The sequence below is a fragment of the Leuciscus leuciscus genome, assembly GCF_965113295.1.
Source record: "Leuciscus leuciscus genome assembly, chromosome: 23".
Taxonomy (NCBI): Eukaryota; Metazoa; Chordata; class Actinopteri; order Cypriniformes; family Leuciscidae; genus Leuciscus; species Leuciscus leuciscus.
In genome coordinates this window covers 11,680,326-11,701,420 of record NC_138747.1, presented here as the reverse complement: position 1 = coordinate 11,701,420, position 21,095 = coordinate 11,680,326, and the positions used below count along the sequence as shown (strand labels likewise).

The 21,095-nt window shown below is 37.7% G+C and overlaps 1 protein-coding gene across 2 annotated transcripts in view; it reads right to left on the bottom strand.

Annotated features, from left to right (window-relative positions):
- foxj3 (forkhead box J3) overlaps window positions 1–21,095 on the bottom strand; it is a 96,165-nt gene that overhangs the window by 4,297 nt on the left and 70,773 nt on the right. Inside the window, exons 4-11 of one of the 2 annotated variants that reach the window (XM_082155176.1) lie at window positions 18,182–18,265; window positions 12,817–12,918; window positions 6,704–6,832; window positions 4,586–4,760; window positions 1,586–2,008; window positions 1,108–1,209; window positions 486–674; window positions 295–408 (exon numbers count right to left, since the gene is read on the bottom strand). In XM_082155176.1, the coding sequence (XP_082011302.1) occupies window positions 295–408; window positions 486–674; window positions 1,108–1,209; window positions 1,586–2,008; window positions 4,586–4,760; window positions 6,704–6,832; window positions 12,817–12,918; window positions 18,182–18,265 (1,318 nt within the window). The remainder of the gene's footprint in view (window positions 1–294; window positions 409–485; window positions 675–1,107; window positions 1,210–1,585; window positions 2,009–4,585; window positions 4,761–6,703; window positions 6,833–12,816; window positions 12,919–18,181; window positions 18,266–21,095) is intronic. The other variant, XM_082155177.1, reaches the window with a different exon arrangement.

The following is a 21,095-nucleotide window of genomic DNA, read 5'->3' as shown; positions in this document are numbered from 1 at the left end:
TTCAGCTTTGTCATCACAGGAATAAATCACATTTTATTATACATTACAATAAGATATTGCAATAACATTTCATAATACTACTGTTTTTACTGTACTTTTGACCAAATAAATGCAGTCTTGGTGAGAATAAGAGTATTGGTATTGGAGTATGAGCAATAGTATATATAATACTAATTGTATGTAATTATTTGATGGCATCAACATTTTTTAGTTTTTAAACACTAGCTCCAGTTCAACATGCTGGAAAATTGAGGCCATTTGATAGTTGATATAAGAGCTATAAAAGACAAGGACCTGTCATAGTGGGGCCAGCGCTGCTCATGGGCGGCATATGAGGATATCCCGGCGGACCCATCATAGAACTCAAGCTCTGTCTCGAATCCATGTACATGTTTCCTGAAAAACAAACTGATGTTACTATGTTACTATTGTGGCAGTCTTAATGTATGACACAGTGGATTTTAGGGATGCTAAAGTGCATTCACCTGTGTTGATGTGTGGGCTGGGCTTGTTTGGATGCATGGAGCCGTGGCACACTGGAGGCTGTACTGCCCCCTGTGGCTGGATTCCAGTGCGAGCAAAGAACTGATTGATGGAAGAGCAGAGGTCTGCCATCTGAGTGGGCTCGAGAGACCAGTTATTCAGCTCCGCCTGCCTCATGCTCTCTTTCAAACCTTCAGAAAAACAATGACAGAAAATTTCACCAAACTAAAATGAAAAGCCTTAAAACACTTCACATCTATGGCTACTGTTTGTGACTTGCAAGTGACTTTAAATAGTTTAAATAGTTGTTATTGTTGGGATAAAGTAATTCTTTTGAAGAACAAATTGTTTTTTTCAATTAAATAATACAAATACTTAATAGCCAATTCAATAAAAAAAGATTATTTTAAGTGCATCAAATAACTAATTTAAATGCATTTATTATCATCCATTCCAACGTACTATGTATCATTATTATGTATCATACGAGATGAAGGGGATCTAGTACAAAATGAATAGCTTAAAATACCAAAACCATGAAATATTATCTTTTTCATTAGCATTTATAGTCTCTTGAAAAAATTACAGCAAATATAGTATATAAGTAAGGCATTTTGATTATACCTTGAAAGGGTGACAGATCCACATCAGCCCAGTTGTAGCTGCTGGCGATGCGGCAGCTTTCTTTCAGCGCATCCAGGTTGGGGTACCAGTCACTGGGAAGACCTGTAGATAAAACAAGAAGGTAGTGAAGGCCACAGCAGAACTCATCTGGATGCGTGGAAGCAGCTTCCTGTTTGAGCCAGCAGGGGGAGCCATAAGCCTCTGCTACAGGCCTGCTCCCTGAAGTGTGCTGGATTTGCTTTGTTCTCATTAGAGCGAGCTATATAAATCACCCCATGATTTACTGCATACTGCTCTAAAGTTGTCATAAATTTCTTAATCTAAAATAAATGACTGTTAGAAGAGGCCTGAATAAATCGGCCTGTCAGGGCATTGCCAGCAGAGAAGGAAGTATGCTGAGGGTTCGAGACAGAAAGCAAGAGGAAAAGAAGACAGACGATCAGATAGCAAGAACTATCACAGACAAGCAGACTCTTACCGGTGTTGCACTGCATCTGTTGCTGGGCAGGATGAGGCTGGTGGGAGAGATTCTGGTGTTGCTGTTGCTGTGCCGTGTGCTGGCCGTGGGCCTGGTGCTGGGAGGGATGCTGCCCGTGCTGGCTGTGTTGGCTGTGCTGGGGATGTTGGCTGTGCTGGCTATGCGCCGTGTGCGGGTGCTGGCTGTGCTGGGTGTGAGGGCCATGTTGGGAGAGGTGCTGTCCGTGGGGCGAGTTGTGGGCCGAGTGAGGGGGGTGGGAGAGAGGCACCTGGCTACCGCTGTTGGGGATGTTGTTGGGGTGCGAGTTAGTGATGCTGTTCTGGTTGTTGTGAGGGTGGGTGCTGATGGTGCTGCTGGGGGAGTGTTGGTAAGAGCAGGAGGTGTGGGTCTGCTGGGACGACTCCGAGGGCATTCCCATCAGACCTGTGAGGATCAAACAGACAAAGCATCGTATCAAAAATGCTGTCTGCATCTGATCAGAATTTAAGAAAATTAAAAAAAAAGTAGGGACATTTTCAAAAATTACTCAAATCATAGTCACTGATATGTAACACTTTATATTAAGGTTGCATATGTAACACAATAGTTAACATGGACTAACAAGACAATCACTTTACAGCATTAATCTATCTTCTGGTTATTGATCTTAAATGTGAATTTTTACATATACTAACATTCGTAACAAAACATTTATAATATTTAATTGGTTTTATTAATTTTTTTTATATTTTCAATAATTAAGTCATTTAAAATGAATAACAAGGCGCAATAAATAATATATATTCATCTGGTAATTAATCTTAAATGTTTATATCTACTTACGGAAAAAAAAATATGCTAACATTATGCACAAATAAACTGTTAACAGAAACTGTTTATATCAATATAAAATAAAAATATATGAAAATTATTTAATTTAATTAAATCTTATTAATAATATACATCAATTACTAGTAATTATCAATAACAAAATGCAAATATAAATTAGGGAAGATTACTAACTGCTGTAATAAATGTATATGCATTGTTAGTTCACAGTACTCCATACATTCACTAATAGCTAATTAGTCCAGAACAGTACAGCTACACAGTACAGAACCTTATGGTAAAGTGTTATGTTAAACTTGACGGTCAAACGGTTGCCATGCATTCTCTAATTAGTCAGTGTTTGTGCCAGCAACAAGTTTGACTCCAGTTTGTGACTTTCTGATCTCATTTCCTACTCTTTCCATAATAATACTTTCTCCTTTATCCAGTCTTTATTAATGTAGTAAAAAGGCCAAAACATTTTGAAAACTTCTAACTCTTGTCTCTTTTAAAATGCACCAGGGTGCCGAGACGGTGACTCAGGACAAAGTCATGGTAAGCCCTCTTAAACCGAACCAGAATTTCTATAACTTTTCATTTGTGCAACGATTGTTTTGAACTAGTTTCTAAAAACGCCTGACAAGCTTCCAACATCTGTACACTCAATAGCAATCACCGAAGCGTGCGGCTCGCGGTCTTAAGAGGCCCTGTCCATCATGGCGCTGGCACTGTAAACCTATTTCTGTGGAGAGCTTTTAGAGCAGACTGAGGGGTCCTGCATCGCTGCAATCGCCAGAGAACACTCATCGGCAGGGTGACAGGGGTGCATCTCTTATCAGCAGAGAAAGCCTATTGTCCAACCATGGGAGAGCACAGAAAGCAATTAGCTAGCAGCTCCCCTGAATAATAATGCGATTCATTACCTATTATCAAAGCCAGTGAATTAGCTCAGTGTCTCCAGCAGTGGGGTGTGAAATCCTCTCGCCAGCTTTATTTGCTCATTTTAATTGCCCAAGCTTGTCTGACTAAGAGATTTCACTTTTATGCACATAAAAAGGTAACAACTTTCAGCTAATGAAACATAGATGATAGATTAAAGAAGTTCACTTTGGAAACATTAACATGAAAAGCATCTGATTTGAGCAAAGTAGGTTAGACACAGGGGCTCGTCTGGCGTTGCACGCAACCCACTTGTCAAGTGCTTTTTGAACATCAGTCAATCAGATTACAAACAATAGGAATTAACTTCTAAAAGACAGGCAAGCTCGCAGTGAACCAAATCTAGCGCTGCAATGTCCCTATACCTATTTGAGGGGCTGCCATTTGAGATGGAGAACTCTCTTTCAATGAAAAACATCTTGCCGTACACCAAACCAATATCGTCCTTGCAATTCATAATACACACAAAAACAGCTTCTAAACACTAAAGCCTGTAAAAAAAAAATATATATTTCCAAATAAATCCTCACAAAATAATACAAATAAATTCCATTAACTGGAAGTTACCTGTAATTTTAAAATGCACAGTTCTTAATGATAAATTATGATACATAACATCAACCACAGACACCATCCTTGTCTTGATGTTTTAAAGTATTTCATAATGCTTTCGGCTACGAATAATAGTGCCATTGTCCACTACATTATATTTAATTATTTTGGAATACATTAAATTGCGTATATTGCAAAATAAATACTGATGTAAAGTCTATAGAAAGAAAGCAAGCTCAGCTAAAGCTTCGATCAATTTTAAGTTACTATCTTTTGATATAATTAATGGCATAAAAACTTGATTAATTATTTATAACATTTTATATTATAAACTAGTTTACCTATAAATATTATAAATTATTATATATAATAACTAAATATTCTAAAACAACTAAAATAAAGTTGATTATAGTTGAAAATAAATTATTATAAACACTATAAATTATTTAGCAATATATAGTTTCTGAAAATCACAATCTTAGGCAGGCACACACAGAATCTGTACACATACAAATTCTGAAGAACCTAACAGCTTCACACAATCTCCACTCTATGCATGTTGGTTTATTAATCATTTTGGCTGATATGATGGTGCTTTCAGCTACCAGTAAGACTGAAGTGCTCTCAGCTCTGCACATGGCACAAATAGTCTGCAGACTCCATCTGGACTTGGCCGACGTGGGATGTCCGTGTGTAACTCACCCTGTTGGTTGTAGGACTGCTCAAACACAGTCTTGTAAAGGCTGCGGAAGGAGGCACTGAGATCTTCGAAGTCAGAGAAGAGCAGCTGCTTGTCTCGGTCCGGTATGCTGTACTGGGCCTGAGGGGCCTGCTGCAAGCCCATGGACTGGGACACCGGTTCTGGATGACTCGACACCTAAAGGGGGAGGAGAGGAGGAATGCAAGATGCAAGATTAGCAACAATGACAGAAATCAGCCTTGCCACTCGACACGGCAGAGCTGCTCAGCCAGGCCCAGTGACCGGCAGATTAGAGCTCAGATAGAACATGACAGCACTGACTACAACACTCAGGATCACGGCACAGGAAATTAACTGCCAGACACTGCAGCACAATACGCAGGAGCCAAATCTCAGGCGCACGAAACCCCTTCAATCCTTGACCGTTTATTTACGAGCACGGCTGAATCTGTACATAACCATACAGCCATGATCAAAACAGACGCGTCTCTTGAGAGACTCTCTGAAGTTGTTTTTACGGCTGTTTATTCTGTAATTAACAGCTTGGCGAAACTAACTGAGCAATGCAACCGAAATCGACAGCGAGATCATAAAAGCTTGCCTGCAAAAAACAGGCACTGATCCATAAAACAAATCTTTCTAATGATAAATATCCTTCTAACTAAATACAGTACAGGTTTGCCCATCGAAACGAATTAGCTTGTGTGTCTAAACTCTCACATCTATGAAATCCTAAGTATTGCACTCCAAAGGGGATCTGCTCACTGTTTAGAGTCTGAAGAAATGCCTTTCGTGCCCAGAATGAGTGATTCATTGAATGGCTCCCAAGGCCTCCATAATGCCGGGCATATTTGTGGCGTACACAAGGGCAGAGGCTCTGCCATGTCTAGCTCAAGACAACAGTGTTTAACAGACTGGAGAGGCTGGCAAAACAGTCATCTGGACTCCAAAGAAGTCTAATTCTAGCTGTCGGTGCGAAGTGGTGATGGGAAATTTATGCATTTTATAAATTTATACTATTTTGTCCAAATAAATTTAAAATAAAACATTAAAAAGTAAAATCAGTCCTTTAAAATGCTACAAGTGCATCAGAACATTTGAATGAAAAATGGATAATATGAGATTTGCTAAAGATTAGGCTACATTTAACTGTTATTAAATTATTAGTGGTTTTAAAGACTACATTTAATGAGTCTTAAATGACGGCCATGGTAATTTAAGTGTAAAAAGTAGGGAAATGAATATACACAATGAAACATACAATATTGACCCATATTGAATATCAGGAAATCCGAAAAATAATTTATATAAATAAAAACACACACACAGTACCTGTCAAAAGTTTGGAAACATTACACATACATTACACTCACATATCGTTATGCACATAATACATATGCATATACTGTGCACCCCTACATTATCCTGTGGTACCCATCATTTTGTATCTCATTACAGTTGCAAAATTGTAAAATCAGAGAGCAGGAAACACTAGTTACTTAGCACAATCAAAACAACAAAAACTTGTATAAGGAAAGACCTGCTTGCATGCAACATTAGCAGCAGAGACTAATTGTACACAAGAAATATGAGCAGTGGGAGTCAGATGACACACTATGCATCACTGTAAAGATGAGCGCATATAATCTGGTTATGTTCAAACAGACTACAGTGTTCGAATAAGCTGGATGGAGCTGAAAAAGAGAGACAGAGAGACTGAGAAAGAGAGAGAGAGAGAGCATTGTCTGGCCCACTGAAGTGAATCTATCAGTGTCTGTGCCGGATCAATGCTGAGAGCCTGGAGCGAGAAGCATGCGGGGCTTCTAGGGGACCACAACAAAGAAGCGGCTTCTCTGGTGGGAGGACATCAGAGGCAGCGTCTCTCTTTAGCAGCGCTCCAGCAGTATGAGCTCTGCCTTTCATTCCCTTAACCTCGGTGTCAGCACGCTCCCATGCACAGGCCTACAATCTCTGGCAATCTGTCTAACGCACTGGAATCTTGCTGTTTTTCATAAAGTAGATCCACAATAAAACTCAGCAAATTAAGAGCTTTGCTTCAGGTTCACGAGGTTAAAGAGTGGAATAGTGGCTGCAAAGTTTGATGAAAAATTGACTCTTACCGGTGTGTAGCTGTGCACGCTGCCCACGCTGTTGAGATTAACAGAGGCCAGACTCTGATCAGATAGGCTATTGTTAAGGCTGCTTCGAGGGCTGTCACTCCCCTCCTGGTCAGGGTTGTACAATGCCACCTGGAAATCAAGAAAGGGAAAGGGTTAATGACTTAGGAGTGTCTATGATAAAAATCTAGTTTAAAATACATGCGCCAAGTTCCTGTACTCTTTTATGTTTATGTTGGTGTCATACAGTTTTGCAAAACTTTAATACCATTAACACCTTTAATAATACTAAAAGGGTTAAATGTAATGACACTAAAAAGGACAACATTTTCCTTACACATTGAATACATGTGAATGTACAAATTCTTTTTACTAAAATATAAAAAAGAAATGAAATGTTACATTAAGATGTATTTCATAATATATTAGATAATTCTTTACTATGATATGAAGACAGTAGCAAGTAAAGCATATGTAAAAGCAAGCATAATTCGAAGTCAGTATACATTCAATGTATAATTGAATAATAATTAAATGTATAAAATATATTGTATTAAATATATTAAATATATAAGAATATAATATATAAAAATATATTAATTATATTCCGTTAAATTATGTTTTTTCCCCTTTATTATGATATCAAAACAGTTGCATATTAAACATTTTATGAATAAAATGATTAGATATATAAAATAGACTATATAAAATATATTAATGAATATCAAAATGAATCAGCACTCAGAAAAACATGTTTATTATAGTAGATATGAATTCAGGTAATTGCATTTTAATGTATTTTTGAAAAAATGTATACACAGGACCAAGAAAATGAGTAAGCTACTGTGCCATTTCATCCATTGTCAGGTACATTCCAGAAGTTAGTTTGAGATATGACAAGAAGTCTCTAGTGCAGATACTGTGGGTGGGGTGCTGGGGAAAAGCCAATCAAACAGAAACCACCTAGTTTCAGAGGTCTTAAGGGGAATTCTTATCCCTTTTCAAACTGTAACAGAAACACAACAGACGGTTGCGTCACACACGTGACGTGTGGCATGCGTACACCACACTCTGTACACGAGTAAGGTCAGTTAATACGCCGCGCCCCACACTGTGCTTCATATGGAGGGAGAGCGTGGCTGGTGGCCAGCAAGATGATCTGCTGTCTCAGACGGCTGAGAGGGGAGAGCTCTCCTTCAGTAAAGGTCACGATGCTGGCAGCGTTGAAACCGTCAGCTTGCACAGCGCAAATTGGTTTGGGACAGCTCACAAAGGTCCCGAATGCTACAGAGACCCTGACCTTTCTGTGTGCACTGTTGAATGCGCAGTTTTCCGAAGCGTAAGAACCTCGACTTCAAAATGATAATCCCAATTATCATTTGAAAAGCTGAACTGCAAATATGTGCTGGTTGCAAAATGAGAATAAATAAAGCATTGGAGGGATGGTATGGGAATGAATATAATGAGCTCCTGGGAGAATAGTCCTACATTGAGTTCGCCGTGGTAGGAAAGGATGAATGGAATCGCAACAATGCTGGCCGTGCTCGCATCACACGCCGCATGTCTTGGCAGCCACAGAATAGTGCTAAAACTATGCAACAAGTCCCAAGATTCACCTGGAGGTGTAAGGCCGTACAGAGACTTTCATGCTACACTAAAACACAAAAAATTAAAACACCGTCAATATTTACTCTCCCTCATGTCGTTCCAATTCTGTGTGACTTACTTTCTTATGCTGAACACAAAAGAAGATATTTAGAAAAATGTCTCAATGTTTTTTTTTGTCAGTGGGGTCCAAAACAACATTCAATTACTTTCATTTTATGGACCTTTTCCAAAACGCAGGGCAAACAATTTCAAGAGTGAAAGGCCCCCAAAAAATGATGTTGCTGGAAGAGATGCAGCAAACGCTTCGGTCCTGTTCCCTCTTGACTCAGCGAGACAGCAGATAGAAAGACACATTACAGATCACGGTCTCTTACAGAGAATTATCATTCAAGCAGAATAAATGTTTCCCAATCCTATTATTCCGTTCATCAAAAGAGCGGAGCATAACGGTTGCTGGGGCTGCACTGGATTGAGGGTGGATGGGGGGTTAATGTCATAGAATGATTTGCATATTATAACTCTTCCCTCTTTCAGCTATGTTTAGTCCTGGAAACAGTACATTACTAGAACAACTAACCCTGTGCGCAACTAAGCACTGAGAGGCTCAGGCAAGTCGAAAATTCAATCACGCAGAAAACAGTTACAATTATAATCAAACCTGGTGTGAAGAACAAGTATAAATGTTATGTGTAATTAAGTCATAAAAGAGGCTTTTAGCCATGAGCCTTTCACCACAATCTATTTTTACTCCCTGTATCCATAAAGTATGATTTAAAGACCTCATCACACTGTGGTTTGTTCAAGGCCTAAAACGTAGACGCCTACACACTGTGTGCACGTCCGCACACACACATACACGCAGTGGGAAAGTAACACGCAGAGAGAAGGTAAGGGGTGAACAAATCCATTGCAAATACTCCTGTGTGTTTGCTGCAGTGGAAAAGGAGCGCTATATTTAGCCGTGAATTAAAGTCAAAAGCCAGTGGAGTCTTTTATACAGGCGACTAATCTGCAGCATGAGACAAGGATTATGAAATCAAAGAGAAATCCACCCAGGTGTCTCTAACAATAACTCGCATTCAAAAGAAAACTCTACGCAATTTAGATACAATGTTGGAAAGAAATAAAGGACAGAAAGAAATATAAAGAATAATAATTAAAGTTTAGCTTATGTTTCAATCCATATTACACTTTCAATATAAGAAATAATAACAATATATATATATGCATATTTAAATATAAATCAATAATTTTTAAATTATTAATTACATAACATTTTTACTATGCAATTAAGAAAGTTAGAAAAAGAAAGTAATTCAGCTTCAAACCATTTTAAGTTGCAATCTTTAAATATAATTCAATTCAATATAATAATAATAATAAATATTTGAAATATATTGAAAAAATGTACATAAATATAATATTAACAATAAAATTACATGCGCACACACATATCAAATACTTTTATGGCATCAGTTAGAAAGTTAATGTTCATGTTAAGCATTAAGTATGATTATAATCTTTCAATATAATAAGATGCTAAATATAATAAAATATATTTTAATAATTTTATAAATATGATCAATGAATATAATGAAATATAAACTATTTTAAATAATTTTAAAAACTATTTTAATATGCTAACTTCTTAGCAATAAGCCTGTAGTATACAACAGTTAACACATTTTCCAGTTGAACTCATTCAGCAGATTTTAAACCCTAACCCTCCTTAAAATCAGCAACATCCATAAATCAGATTCCATCTATGGGTCTGCTCAGTAGGCTTAACCAACCGAACTGAAAGAGGGAAAAGCACTGCATGATGATCATTTAATCTGAGGGAGAGAGAGAATGCTCAGTCACAGCCAGGCTTTCCTTCTCAATGTTATGCAGCACATGCGCTTTCCCATTGGCCTGCACCGGCAGGCGGGAAAGTCTGAGAAAGAGGGAATTCCTGTGGCTTGGCATGGAACACTCAAGAGGCGTGGCGTGTTCTCTGTTTACAGGGCCCACACTGAGAAACAGCATCTCCAAGGAGCCACCGAACTCTGCAGTCTTGTTTTCGCTCTCCTGCGTGTTCGGTTTCTAATCTATCAGCGTTTCGAGTAGGAGGGCAAAGAAAGCATATGCTCATGGGATAACCTCAAAATCCCATTCTGGGTGGATCTTGAAATTCTTCCCATATGAATCAGTCATACCTTATGCTCGCATTGTTTTGTTGTGTGAAACACTGTACAAGGGGAACAGTCGTTAGAGATGTGCTAAAACAATAATAATATTGCAATAAAACAAATCAATAAAAAGCTTTATTGTTATTTGGGGATATTTTGGGGATATTTAATTTAATTTTATCAATCAATAAATTCCTCTTGAAACAAACTTTGTTGTATTATTTTAATTTAATACTGTGAAGCTGCTTTGATACAATCTGTATTGTGAAAAGCGCTATACAAATAAACTTGATTTGACTTGACTTGACTTATTGTTCTTATATATAGGTTGGGTTTCAAAACCTAGTGAACTTCCAACATCAGGAGCATTCAGAGACAAACTCCAGGACATTTGCTAAGAAAAGTTAGCAAAAAAGAGAGAATGACAGAAAGTCAATTGTAAAATGTACTTAATATTCATTCAATATTGAAAATAATCTATAAAAAGCTGGAAAACAACAACAATTGAAAACTGAAATTAAACAATTTACTCAATTTGCATGCTTATATTACACTATCACTTTATTAGTTCCAAATTGGTCACTTATAAGGTTCAATTTTAGCTAAGACAAATCACTAATACTGGAGGTTTTGCAAATAAATTTTACAAAAACAACAATTCTATATACACTGTATAACCAAATGTAACATCTGCACATATTGTATTTTATCCAGATGAACAGATCACCAAACTTACTATAATTCAATCCAAATGAATTCCACATCCCCCTCGCCATCATCTTAAACACCATGCTTAATGTGAAATACTATTGGTTTAATGCCTGAAGTAAATTAATAACTGATGGTTTTGGGCTTTGTAAAAGCACTCCAGAGAGAACGAGCAGCCCGCAACAGGCCAAGAGTGAAGCGCTTAAGGTTAAAAAGCCTATTTAAATTTCAGAGTGTTTTACTCTATTTCTTTTTACACACTTCTCCATGAAGTCATGCCACAAAGGGCGAGTTACGGAGAGAGTCACTCGGGGTGCTCTGCCTAGAAGCATTCAGCAGGTAATCATACTTCCAAACATTAAACTGCTCTCTTGCAGAGAAGTACTGCAAGCATTTAGCACTACGAAGCTTTTAAAGATGGAGTACAAACTTTAAACCAACTTAACTTTCACTATAAAGGAATATTCTGTTAAGTTCACTATAAGTTAAGCTGACTATAAAGGTGCAGTCAAATGTCTGTGAAATTTCACAGACAAAAAAAGGTCCATTGTTTATTGTCAAAAAGTGATGTATGAAGCACAACTAACAAAGCCACTTTCAAACCAAGCAGCTTTCCCTTGGTCAACAAACAAAATCTGTCTGCCCAACTTAAACCTTTTGTGAAATCTGCGTAAGAGTCTTTTGCCTTCATATGAAAATTCGGACTGCATGGATTTCTATTGAAATAACTGGATTTTGTCTGTGAAAATTCACAGTAAAATGGTAAATAAGACAGCACCTTAAATGCGCAGTATGTAAGATTGACAGCTAGTGGTTAAAATGGGTACTGTAGTCCAAATTCAAAATATTGGAGAGTGTCGTTTCCCCCGCCCCCTCCTCCTCAGACTCAACGCTCGCGCGGGTTGCCAGTTTGAGGACACGCAACAGGAACGAGTGAAATTGACAATGAAATGCGGGGAGACTTACATGAGACTCATGTAAGTTGATGAGTTGATTTATTGATTTATGATGAGTTGATATCGCGTTTTAATTTGCTCCCGTTCGTACAGATTTTTAGATGGGTGCTGAGGCTTTTTAGGTTGGGTAGCATCTGCGATCTCTGACCCAGTTTGTTCGCTGGCTTCCATGGCTGCTGTAGCATTCTTTTTCAGAGAAACGAGTATGTGAACTCAGCATGTTTCCTAAATATCTGCAAACATATGGTATTTTTATGCTTTAGTACAGTCAAAAACTTACATACAGCACCTTTAATGTTGATTACCACAAAAAAAACTTTTACTCAATGATGAAGAATACTGTATTTTTGCACAGCTTAATATCGTGTAGGCGCAAACCTGACATTTTGGACTCAACAGACAAATGGAATAAGGTATTAGCAATTCACAATACAATGCATTTGCACTGTTAAGAGGATTTGTATACATAATGCCTGCCCAATATAGATGAAACCCAATGTCAGTTTTCTGAGCGTCCGTGTAAACAAAAGCATCACATGTCAGTCCTGTTATGCAGTTCATGCATATAGTCATAGCTGGATAAATATAAATGTAAACTGGTTATGTAGGCTGCTAATGTCAGCTGTGATGGGACAAACAGTCAGGACTTGTGGAGTTGGAAATTGAATGCTACCTTGTTAGTCACAGTGTTGATTGCCAGCGTTGGAGAGGCACTTCCAGAGATGATGCAGTCCATTCCTAAGTTATCCGACTCCAGGCTGTATGGCGTGGATGCCTGCAGGAAAATAAAAAAGGACACATTCAGCCAACCAGGATGGAGATGAGTGATCTGAAGTGACTTTGATTTTCTTTTAAAGGCATTTGATATTACTCTGGGTGCAAGAAATTTTTAAGCATAAGCAGCAAGCGTTTATCAACAACAAAAGAGCAACACCTTTTATTTAGGTCAAAATTGGAGGCATTCTGGGAAAGAGATGAGCAGGAGAGAGGAACGGCTCCCTGTGCTCTGTCTGTTCTTGCTGGGGTAAAAGATAACTTCAGCATGCCTGTCTCCCAAAACTGCTTATTATAAGAGGATTGCCTGGCAACAATGCGATTTTTAATTTGTGATAAACATAAATGAGATTTTGCCAAGTCACAATTTTTAATGTCAAAGAATTTCTTAAACAAGACAGGAGGAGGATGAGAGAGAAAGTGAGAGAGAGCGCGAGTGGTGTGTCTAATGAAATATACTCTTAATAGCAAGCATCACACTTTGCACAGACAGAATTCCCACTTATTTTTCATGCAGGATCAGGCTGAGAGAGAATGGATCTAATTGGAGGTTTTTGATGTGAGTGAAGTGAGTGTCAGTATGAAAAATGTTTGTGTGTGGCCTGAGGGCAGAGCTGTGTGCCGAGAGAATGATACTCTCACTGGAGTCTGGAGTGTGGCGATTATAAATGGCACCAGCCTAACTGCCTGACCATACAGAAGAAAACACACGCTACAGACTCAACACACATGAGGTCAATTAGGCAATCAGGCTTATCACATGTGATTTCTGACATATCTTTTTGGTCCAATATATTTACATTCATATAAATACTGATGTGCGAGCAGACGTAATCAAGTATTTCACTCACTTTGCAACAATTGAATAAAAACACAGCTTGTTGAGTTAGAATGCTTCCAAAATTTTATTTTGGGGTGCAAAGAATGACCCTCTAAGTCTTTGTCTTATATTTATATCATAAGATATAATTAAATATATTAAGTATATATGCATTTATAATTAAATCAAGAGTGCTGTTTTTCCTGAATATCGGCACGATAGTATATGTGATGAATGTGATGTTGATTTTATAGATTAAAATGTAAGAATCTGACAAAAGATGATGCATGTGTCTAATACTAAGGATGCACGATATTTTCGGCACGTCATCAGCCGATAAAGGCTTAAAAATGTAAACATCGGCCCAATATGAAAAATTATGCCGACATGGCTTACCGATAATAATGTGCTCAAAAAGTGCTAGCGATATGGTAACGTCAGCAGTGTGGTCATTCTTGAAGCGAACTTTTGCCTGAATGGTGATTAGATTCACTGCTTTAGATCGCTGTGCTGAATTTGAGAATGCGAGTACAGAATGACACGTCCGGTGTGCAATAGTCACTAGCGCGTGCAGGAGCAGCAGCTGCAGCAACAACCTCCCCCAGGTCCTAATGCCTGCCTGATAAGGAGTTTTATTTGTTTAGGGGGTGCTGCAAGCCTACATGTTGGACTAATAAAAAAGTAAATTATGCAAATACCATTAAGACACTTGTGTTTCTTAATAAATAAAGCAGCAATTGATGTCATAAAATCACAAATCTGATTTGATTTAAAAAGTCAGAAGCTATAGTTTACGTGATGAATAAAAATCACAAACATGACACTTGTAAATTAAATTATTTTATATATACAGTTTTATTAATTAATGTGCAATATATATAAAAATAAATAAATAAATAAATAAAAAACCAGCAGTGATTAATTGTATTATTAAGCTTTCAATGTTCTCTCATTATAAAAATAACTTAAATAATGTTTTAGTTTTTGCTCAAAACTAACCAAAATAAATAAATAAATAAATAGATAAAAATAAATTGTGCACAGGAGAGACTTGGTGTTGTTTCCAAACTAAAAGAAAATATATCGTATCGGACAAAATTAGTTGAAAAATATCGGCATATCGGACATATACAATAATCCAATATCATGCATCCCTATCTAATATGATTAGAAAAAAATGCCTTTGGCCCTTTACAAAGGTAAAAATGCCCCTGGAAATCAAGTTAAGGGAACAAATTTTGCCCCTTTATGGAAAAGATCATTTCTGTCATTGCTGCATTCTAACCACCACACAGAATACGAAGAATATGAAAAGCTTCAGGGTCATCTATCCACGACAGGCCTAAACCAGCCAAGGTACTAGAACAAAAATACTCCCACCACCAAATATAGTCTAGTTATCTTTATCGACAAAATCCCAAAATATTGAGATATAATCTTAATATAAATTGCACACCCCTACAGTGCACCTAAAAAGGAAATTCGGTCATTATTTACTTTCTAAAAAATGTTCCCATTGTGCTTGTGACCACAATTTAGTCGCAGTTTAACACCCTGATAAATAAATGCTTCTTCACAAATGCTATTTTCCTCTATATGGTTTCCTGTCATGATTAAATGTCTTCAATCTCCGCCCCTTTCTCTCACTATAGATGAACTCTTTCGGTTCGCCTGTGCCTCCGATCCACAACGTAGGGGTAGACAAAATGATGCAAGATACCTCTGAGCCAGGTCAACCTCGGATGCCGGCGTCGAGTGCAGCCGAGTTGTATATTCCGGTGAGCGTTGCTCATTAATAATGGAAGGAAAAAGCTCTGGCTGGAAATAACTGCTGCAGAAACTCTGCATTAATTGATGTTTGCTAAAAAATGAGTGCAGAATGCAACGTATGTAAAGGCTGCCTGGGGCACAGTTTATTAATAAGTCGGACCCCCTCTACAAGATAAACTGAGCCGCACTGAGTGAGACAGCTATTTAAAAAGATATAAGCGCCCAATCAGCAAACCTGTGCACGGCACGACTGTAAAGCACCGACTCAGACATGAAACAAAGCCAGCGTTCTCAACTCAGGAAATATTCAGTCCCGTCTCATTCCTTTTCTATCAACACACCAAGTCCATGTTGTCACAGATTTCTAGCTAGAACGAATACAGGCAACATATTGCTAAGATGGGCTACCTGCATGCTAATGTTTAGGGGGAAAAGAAACAATGGGCAATATCTTTATCAAGACTCGAATTTGCGACGATTTTGGTCGCATGTGCTGCTGAATTTGAATCTGTGCGACCTAAATATATATTTGGGAGCATTTGTGCGAGTGCAAATAATGGTTGTGGTGTGACCCGTTTTCATTTCTCTACCAAACGTTCGCAAATTACTGCACAGCGTATACCTTATGTGCGCTGATAAGCGGTGGCCGGACCATCATTCTATCCAACGTTACATAACCAATCAAACGTCATCCTTGCATTCTTAACTTTAAAGCAGATTTTAGATTGGTTAATATTAGCTGTTAATCACTCCCACTCCCTTTCACTCTCCGTTGTCACGTGACAGGGAGCTGACTACCGCGTGAAATTTAAAAGGCTGAATAAGAGAGAAGATGAAATGCTGACAGATTTCTTTTGTAAGCCGTCACCTAAAGTCACAAATAATCCTGGAGTTGGTAATGTGCTTAATGTGGTGATGTTTCTTAATGTGGATCCACCAGCTGAAATGAAATCGTACAGCTTTCGGAGGGAATGACTAAAAGATTTAGAGTGGCTCCGCTATACTGATGGTTCAATGCATTGTGTTCACTGTAAAGCCTGTGGGACAGAGTTTGCAGGTAACACAGCGTTCGCAACTGAATCAATATATTTTAAGTGCGAGAGCTTGGTTAAACACGGAGAGAGTGCCAAGCACAAAAAATGCAGGGACAAGTGTGTGGCAAACAAATCAGGTTCATCTGGTTCGATTATAAAGACTTTTAATCGCCACGATGCTGCCGGTCATTCCACTCTACTGGCAGAGCTAAACATCAAATTTGGTGGGTGCTCCTAAATGTTTGCTGGTGCTCCTATCTTTTTGAAGTTGGGAGCACCAGTGCTACCAAGTAAAAAAGTTAATTTCGAGCTCTGTTTATTTTGGAAAAAAGCTTAAACGTCAAATCAAAGTCAGACTATATAAACAGTAAATGTTTTATGTCTTATGTGTGGTTGGTTGGTTTTGTTTATAGCTCTTCCCAAAAGATAGAAACCATGTACGAGCCATCAACACATGTACTAAAGAAATTACGTAGTTTTCTGCTGATCGTTCAAGTTTAAAAAAAGATGAACTAGACTAATAAGCTTACATTTTCACCCCCCAAAATAAGATTTCTAAGACAGAAATCCTTTTTTTACAGCAAGGACCCATAACCTCACTACATTCAAAAACAATACAAAAAAAATAATGTAAAATATACTCTTTTGTGAAGTATCTTTAGGTAGACATTGACATAACATCCAGTCAGTAAGTAAGTCGGATGTTATTTCAATGACCATTCTAACAGATGAGCGACAAGTCTGTACATTTTTGAACACCTCACTAAAAGAACTGACTCTGTGAATCATGTAGCCCTGAAGAAAATGCATCAAAACACCTGCCTCTATTTATTATCTTTGGATTACTTCAGTTTTTAAATCGCGTCACATTCAATTGAAACTACAAACTTAAATCTCAGGTAAAACCATTTCTTTTCCATGGCACTCTAGATCAATGATTCCCAACTGGGGGCCCCAGGAAACTCCCAAGAGGGCCTCAAGATGGCTTTAAATGATTTGATATAGGACAAAACAAGCATTTAAACCAACTAAAAATCAAAATATTTCTTATGCAATTCACCAATGTTTTTTTCTTTGATGAACCAGGGTTCCAGCTGTCTTGAAAAACCTTGATATATGAGGTAGCCTAATGTTAAAAGTATAATTTATAGACCTGGAAAAATCCATGAAAAATCTAACAAAATCTCCATGGGCTTTTTCATAATGATTTTTCTAGTTATACAAAACTCATAAATATTTGATCAGGTGGAAATTGTAAAAAATAAAAATAAAAATACAAATAAAGTTATGGGGCTTTCTGAAAAGTTTGAGAACTAAAACACTGTCAACATCACCACGCTGGAAACACTGTCATTTTTACAGTGGTGATTTAATGGTATTCAGTGTGGTTTAAGCAACCACAGAATAAAGTGAAGTTATGGTGCAAATAAGTGACATTGAGCTTGAACAGGGAGAGTGAGATACTCACTGTTTTCTGCTCTTTGATCATTCCCAGACTCAAATTAATGAGCTGAGTTTGGCCTGAGAAAGTCTGTAAGCCTGAAAAACGACCACCAGGGGGTCTTGGAGCACACACATAAACACAAACACGCGCGCACACACACACACGTGTACAAACACGCGTACAAACTTTCACTCACCCGCTCTCCAGACCGTGGCCTCTTCTTGGGTCGTGTGGGCAGCGTGTCCTCCTTTGGATTTGTGTCGATTGCCCAGTAGGAACCCTAGAAACAGGATAAAGTTGGAATATTAGCTCCAAAGCAAATCATAATATTCTAAAATAGTGGTCAACTTGAAGCCAGCCATGCAATAAAACTTTCATAAAAAGCCGAGCACGATAATCAGCAGGGTTTCTAGGAGAGAAACTTCAGTAATCAGATACTGTGCGCGTTTGCTGTCAAACATGTACAACTTTTAGTTCATCAAAGTTTCAGCGAGCTCATTTTTAAGCCTGTCACGTCTTGAGGACGTTTTCATGGAGCTATATGTTGAGGTGCGAAGAAGTTGGGTCTTTCGCTACAGCCGGTTCTTGCACTCGCTTGCTCTCACTTCGCATTTCTCCTGAGCCTTGGCAGAGGCAGGTAAAATGTTAAGCCCCTCCTGAAGCCCCTCTTCCTCAGCCGCAGGTTTATCGATTGCTCCTGTTCAGGGCTGGACACAGAGGTGTTGGATTTCTGGTCAGGTCTGAGCTCTGATAATCAGGCAGAAAATAGCACACCTTGGTTTGGGGTTGCTGGTATCCAAGCACCCAAGACCCTGGCTGAATAATTTATCTTTGCATTCTTCCTGTTTAATTTATTTTTCAATAGTGCTGCTCTTCCCAAAAGCTAAAGGCAACTCTGGCCGGCAAGTTAGGCGAAAAGAAAAAGAAATTAACCTCCAGGCTTGGGTTTTATTTAAAAATATTTCATATTATATGGGATAAGATCTCAATTGTCCAGAGAGGGTGCGATCAAGACCTTTAAAATTACTTGTGCACAGCTGGCGCATGCACCTAAGCAAGGAGAATAATTGAAAATCACCAAAGGATTTGTCTAGACAGCATGCTTTAGGTTCTTCAAACGTTCGGCCTCCAAAGACATATTGATAAAATGATGTAAATTTCTGCATTTAAACAGCAATACAGCACAGGTTAGAAGCCATGGAATGGCAATGAGCAAAGCTCCAGCACCCGAACAGTTTTTCGCAGCATTCCTTCCTTAAGAAAAGAACTCATTGTCTCTGTTTTCACATCCGGATGTTACATCAATTTGTTATTTAAGTGCGATGACAGCTCCAAAACAATCTGACCAATCACAAAGCTTGCAGCATTATTACACCTTGCTTTAACATGCCATTTTTTGGCCTTTGAAGCAGTGTACTAAAACCGGCCTGATGAAAGGAAGTGACATAATTAACATTAGGGTATGACGGTATATATCGTTACTGCGGTAGAAAATGTCAACTGTAACAGATTTTTTTATTCCGTGTATACCACGACATGTAAATAAGTGGGCGTGGTTAACTCACGAGCAGCGTGACTGAGACTGAGACACTGAGATTTGTCAAAGGAACATGAAGAAAGCAGATAAAGAGGATCCACAAAGGAATTACGTTTTCTAAAGGGTGGTTGTTAATGTGATATTTTCGGGGAAAAAGGCGCAGCAGTCAACTAGAGCAGTGCAGCACCCGTAGGCTACAGTTTAGAGGAGTGCACGATCGCAACGGGGAAAGCATGAAGCTTACTTGACAACAACAGTTCATATATCAATATCGTAACAAATAGAAATAACCGTAAATGTATAGTTTACTTTCCATCTCTTATGTATAGTTACTTTTTAAACACGAAACTCGCATTCAGCATGACATGCAAGCGGTTGCCATGGTAATGAACAACCTGCTTGTTCAAGCGAATGTATAATCCTGTATCTGAGGCAAAATTACTAAATATGCAGCACGAGTTATATATTTCTAACTCTAAACAATTGGCCACTGATAAACAGCTGATAAAATCTTCCTTTGATTCCATACGTGATTACAACTTGACACTCAGATTAACCGATTGCATTTTACTGATGCAAAAGACGCGCGGTGTGCATAATTTATATTATGTATACAAGGTGTGTATAATTTATATTATGTATACAAGGTGTGTATAATTTAAACTACTTAGTCAACACCAACAGTAGCTGCTGTTCAGTTTTCATACTGCTCCTCTCCTTCTAGTCACTTCTGAACTTGATGATTTTGACACTTCTGAACTTCTCTTGATTAAAGCTCCAGGTGACGGGTTGCCAGATATCACAAAAAGAGCAAAACAAGCTCCTTGAAAACGCAGTATAATAAGCAGACATGGCAAAAATGTACCGGGGAACACATTTAAACATAACTAGTATTACTAATATCCTACAAAATTAAAAGAAAGTAACTAATTTATTATGAATAGAATAGTTCAATATAAAATATTCAGATATTATAAACTAATTGATGAAGTAAAACAATAACATGAGATTGAAAAATTATTCAGCAATTTATTTAAAGTTTAATTGCACCTATGAGTTGTATTTAATATCAATCAGTTGGGGGCAGTTCATCTAAAAGTTGATGAGTGTGTTTTGTTTACTATATTTAGCTATCAAAATATTTACCAAAGAAATAATTTACCAAATAAAAGAAAAAGAAAAATCAAACAAGGTGAAGTACTTTTCATTTCTAAAGTATTTGGGTTTATTATACAAAGCACTTTTTAAAACAAATTCGAGAATAACTACATATATAAATAACTATATCGTGAAATATATCGTTACCGTGAAATAAAATTAGTCATACCGTGAAACCTGAATTTGTCATACCACCCACCCCTAATTAACATTAATCAAATTATAAACTAGGCATTCAAATGATAACATTAATGAATGCAGATCACTTTGTGGCAGTCAACCAAAGTCAGTCATTACAGCCATTATTTAATCGCCACAATCTTCAATAAGAGCCTCATTTAATTTTAAGATTGTATGTGACATTTTTTTTAAGTTATGCATGTCTGTGTGTATTATAGAAATGCATAACTAACAA